The sequence below is a fragment of the Aedes albopictus genome, chromosome 2, assembly GCF_035046485.1.
Source record: "Aedes albopictus strain Foshan chromosome 2, AalbF5, whole genome shotgun sequence".
NCBI lineage: Eukaryota > Metazoa > Arthropoda > Insecta > Diptera > Culicidae > Aedes > Aedes albopictus.
Window position 1 is genome coordinate 480037300 of NC_085137.1, and position 5194 is coordinate 480042493.

The 5194-nt window shown below is 42.8% G+C and overlaps 1 protein-coding gene across 1 annotated transcript; it reads left to right on the forward strand.

Moving 5' to 3' along the window:
* The first annotated feature begins 3991 nt into the window (after window positions 1-3991).
* On the forward strand, window positions 3992-4523 carry LOC109413968 (flexible cuticle protein 12-like). Its single transcript, XM_029870717.2, has one exon. It carries the CDS (start codon window positions 4074-4076, stop codon window positions 4392-4394), a length of 321 nt encoding a protein of 106 aa, XP_029726577.2. The 5' UTR covers window positions 3992-4073; the 3' UTR covers window positions 4395-4523.
* The last annotated feature ends 671 nt before the right edge of the window (window positions 4524-5194 follow it).

Below are 5194 nucleotides of genomic sequence, written 5' to 3' on the forward strand. Positions count from 1 at the left end.
ACTTCAAGTCAGTAACATTAAAAATCATTTCATATTTAGGGAAAATTGTGAATATCTGACAGTTGTTGGGGCATATGGGGCAAAATAAGCATTTAAAAGGATCTTTCATGTATTCTTATGATTCCTATTAACTTCCAATTACACCTGCAGCTATTTTCAATGATCTACAGTCGTGTTAGTTGTTTGAAAGTACAATTTGATTCTCTTTCTGTATGAAAAAAGGGCAAAATGGACCACTTCCCGTGCCGTGCGGTGAATGAAATTAGCACCAATCGATTTCTCGTATTTTTTTACGTCAGAAATGGTCAACTTCTCGTACCGAAACCAGCGGCGTTAAAAGATCCGTTTTTTGGGTCGATTTTCCCACTGTGCACTGGTCTTTTACAGCTAGTTGTAGGTGTGTGTGCATGCATGTGTGTGTGTGTGTGTGTGTGTGTGTGTGTGTGTGTGTGTGTGTGTGTGTGTGTGTGTGTGTGTGTGTGTGTGTGTGTGTGTGTGTGTGTGTGTGTGTGTGTGTGTTGGTACATGTGTGCGTGTAAGTGTTGGAGTGTGTGTGTTAGTGTTGGTGTATTGTAGACGCCAACTCGTTCTAATCCACTCTGATTGCTAACACCCTATTGAACCATTACCCTTAAATTTGGCAATCCATGAAATAGAATGAGTTAAACGCCTGTAAAAAACAGTCAGTTAAATCAAACAAGGAATATTAGTATTAAAACGAAGATACAACGAAGCAACGCCCCGAACCTCGAGAGCACAAACTCCAAGAACCAAATGACAGGCAGCGCCGATAAGTCGATCGACTGGCCAGTGGCCACCATCAGTGAATAATCAATCGAGCAAACCCCCCAGCACAAACCGCTACCAGCTCTCCCAACCTGCGCCCAACAAATCCGAGGCACAGCCCAGCCTTAGCTTCACCTTGAAACCAAAATCTAGATTACAGAGCACAATACTTCCCAAGTAACCACGCAGCTCGAGCCGCAAATCACGCACAACACGGCACAAATAAGACAAACACTACCCCGCCCGTACAACCGAAACCGACCTAGAGTAGAGAAGGGTCTCTTTCCACTCCAACCCGGACTCAACTGCACCCATAGGGCAGCGCACCTCACCCACACCGCACTCATTCATGCATCACTGCCCGAGCCTGGGTTGAGTCTATCTGCATGACCTCGCCCAACCCGTATCACAGAGTTAAAATCCCTCTCTTGCATTACAAAGTACTCCCTCTTCCCAAAAGTCTGTGCGTGGTATAAATGAGATCTTAAGGCTGAATAAATCGTCACCAATACAACCGCCAACACTGAGCACTCAATGATGTCGGCCTTATCAACGACGACCCCCTCAGTCCCAAACCCAATTATCCCACACTACCCAAGTAATCACCCTGCTGAAGCCGTATGCAGAACACACACACCGACACGCACCACCCCACACAAACCACCAAGGCCGAACAAAAGCGGAAAGCGGTGCCACCACTTCTGAATCACGACTTTTTCAGTATAATAAATAAATAAATAAATAAATAATTCAACAATCTTAGATCCATTCCCCGACCCTACTCAGCCCTAACGGTCCATAGCAATGCCTGTCAATATATGCGCCTCACACATGCAACCCCTACGCCCTAACAGTATGGTCACTTGGGTATCTCTGGGTTTTTGACATGATGGTCAGGGATCACAGCCATCAAAACGTTCCACGCTTTATCAGGGCTTACGACCTGTAGACATGATGATTTTTCAATAGTTTCAAGCTCTTTCGGACCTTCCGCTATGGGAGACCATCATGACTAACGGCACATAACATAATGGGAACTTCATAGTCAGAGTGAAGGAAAAAATTGTATCCTTTTCCAGCACGCGAAACTGTTATATCTTATATAAAAGGCGTCGAACTGTCATTTATTTTGGTAAACGAAAAACATCCGATCCAACTAGTATTCCAGTTTTGGCAAAGAATACAGGAACAAAGATTGGCACCTGAGACTTGCGTAAAACTAGCTGCTGGAAATACACATATTCATTTCGCCATATTGTAATTGAAATCTTCGAAATAACACATCCACGTTTCACATATCATTGTCCGTTTATATTTAGGGCTAGAAAACGTATTTTTGACTTGAGCTTACAAAGTTTCAGCACAATTTATATCCTATTTAAGATCTCTACGTGCTGCCAGTCTGGATCTATGAGGTCTTTGTTTTACTTCCCAGCAATGAAAAATGGTACACATGCTGAAAATAGTATATCAATAATGTTATAACGCATTTGACATTTCGATGCCCTGTATACCAGTGTACGAAGTCGAAAGGCATCAACTTTTTGAGAGACAAAACTTAAAACTCCAGAACGTTTTGGATGACCCAAGCATATTTGAAACATCGTCAATGTACAAAACCCATTGTTGTCCAAGAGTAACTGTTGTAAACTAAAACGAAATCCTGACCCTCTTCAATTCGAAAATTCCTTGCGCACAGTACAATTGCACGAAGATTCAAAGCGAAAGCGAAAGATGTACATGACATTTCCAGGTATGTCTTCAATATGGTTCATCCATGATCTTGTCATCCTATTACACAGCGTAACAAAAATTAACGTTTTGTCTGTCTCAAGAGCAAACTTATGTGTCTCCGAAGGATTTTGGGCCGCTGAATCCGAATCCGGGCTCAGATTTGCTCTAACACGTCACAATTTTGAGCTATACCTCAATTTATAGGGCAAAATATGCGATTTAGGGCTTTTTTTACTGCAAACCATTGAGCAAAGAAATATTTTTTTAAGCAATCAAAAGGTTAATTGGTCAATTAACATCTAAATCAACGACTCATGCAAAATATTTAGTTTTACCAAATCGAATTTGATAGTTTTAAGCGATTTATGTTAGGTACGATATTTCCCATACAAGTCACCCTCCAAAAGTTGCATGCAAGTTTTCATACTAACATAAAATGCTTAAATCTATCAAATTTGATTAGGTAAAATGAAATATTTTGCATGAATCGTTAATTTAGATGTTAATTGACCTATTAACCTTTTGATTGCTTAAAAAAATATTTCAAAGCTTAATGGCTTGCAGTCAAAAAAGCCCAAAATCGCATATTTTGCCCTATAAATTAAGGTATAGCTCAAAATTGTGACGTGTTGGAGCAAATCTGAGCCCGGATTCGGATTCAGCGGCCCAAAATCCTTCGGAGATACATAAGTTTGCTCTTGAGACAAAAAAATGTTGCGCTGTGTTATTATTCTTGCCATAACGTCCCTACTGGGACAAAGTCTGTTTCTTAACTGCTGGGACAAATCATGCAACTTCATCTGCTAATGGCCATTTTTTTGCATGTGCAGATATATCGTGTGACAGGCACAAAGATACTCTTTGCCCATGGAAGTCAATGCAATTTCCTTTACGAAAGGTCCATGGACCGACTGAGACTCGAATCCGTCATCTTGAGCATGGTCATGCTGAATACCCACGCCTGTACAGTGGTGGCTGTTGGAGCAAGGAAGGGCCCATATAGCAGTAACCATGCATGTGGGTATTTATCAAAACCATAATGAGAGTGTTTGGGTCTATCCGATTCCCTGTCAATTGACCAACTTTTCGTGATGGAAATTTTGCTTAGCTTCAGTGGAGACCATACCTAAAGAAGAAGAAAGAATTTCTTAATGCATTTTACTACCTTCAACTGAGTCAAAAAACGATGATCTCAACTGATAGCAACAGGTTTACAATTTTCCACGCAAACGACGACCAACCCCAATAATGCAAGCATTTCTGCATTCCATTCTCTTCAAGCATCCTAATGAGCCAAATTTTATTATGTAGTCCATCCTCCAGACGTTTTTTTGCTAATCAAAGCATATTTACCTGCACGGCACATAATATAGAAAGATGCAAAGTTGCTTTGCGACTGCATGCATTAATTTCGGATGCGTCTTTTCTAATGGGTCAACTCTGAAAAATGCTGTCTATAAAATGTGTTGCCGTGGTTCTGGAATTCATCAGTCACATCACCGATTTTCGCAAAGTTAGCTCACCTCCCACAAGAGATCAAACCATCCAGCACCATGAAATTCATCGTTGCATTCGCTGCTCTGATTGCCCTGGCTTTGGCCGCCCCTCCAGCTTCGGTCGATGAAAAGAACGCCCAGGTCCTGAAGTACGACAGCGATGTTGCCGCCGATGGATACAGCTTCCAGTTCGATACCAGCAACGGAATCCAGCACCAAGAGAAGGCCGAGCTGAAGAAGTTCTCCGATGACGTTGCCGCTCTGGTTGTCCGTGGAGCTTTCTCCTACACCGGCGCTGACGGTCAGACCTACTCCGTGAACTACGTCGCCGATGAGAACGGATTCCAGCCAGAAGCCGCCCATCTGCCCAAGGCCTAAGGATGCAACGAGTTGTCACCACAAGTGCATTGACCCTGTAAATTTATGTAGATAGAAATCCAGCCTCACGAAAAGTGTACAGAATTGTTTCGTAAACCGTTTGAATAAATTGTAACGATGTCATCTGAATTCAATGAGTTTCTGTTTTATCTATTGCATGTAATCAGATTCAATTCATACTGCCAAATTTGCTTAGTCATTCTCGCCAAGCTTGAAATTATGTCAGCTACTGCAAACGAATATCATAATCAGCCAAATCATAACCCCTTCAAAACTAGTTTTCACCTCAAACCCATCTCTAGGATGGGGATCCCAGCCCACGAAGGTTATTGACATTGAACTCTAGGAAAGCGACAAAATGCCTGCGCATCCATTCACCATCCTCCACCACCGGGGAGTCGAACACTGGTTTGCCATCGTTTGCTTTCCTATTATGCTCCCCAGCAACCTGGCTTCACACTACCGCGTGAGCTGATATGGTCCTACATCAGCAGCACCTCAGAAGAAATCCGCCAAAGCGCCGCCGGTCATTTCACGCAGCAGCCAATCAACGACGGTCGGTTGGTTTCGGGTGTCGCCTATCGGTTGTGTTTATCTTCGCACCGAAGACGGCGAAGGCACAAAAAACACATCAATATCTTCATCTGGCGCGTAGTTCAAGTTCATCTTGTCCGGGTGAACTCACTCCAATAGTCATAAAGGTAGGGGTTTCTTGGGTGCCATCTCAATAACCATGCGTGGGTCATTTGCGGGTTGTTGGTGACTGAAGCCCATCCATCCAACGAACGATTGATCATGAA

Excerpts from the sequence above, each read along its gene's own strand:
- LOC109413968 (XM_029870717.2), top strand. The coding sequence starts at position 4,074 with ATGAAATTCATCGTTGCATTCGCTGCTCTGATTGCCCTGGCTTTGGCC.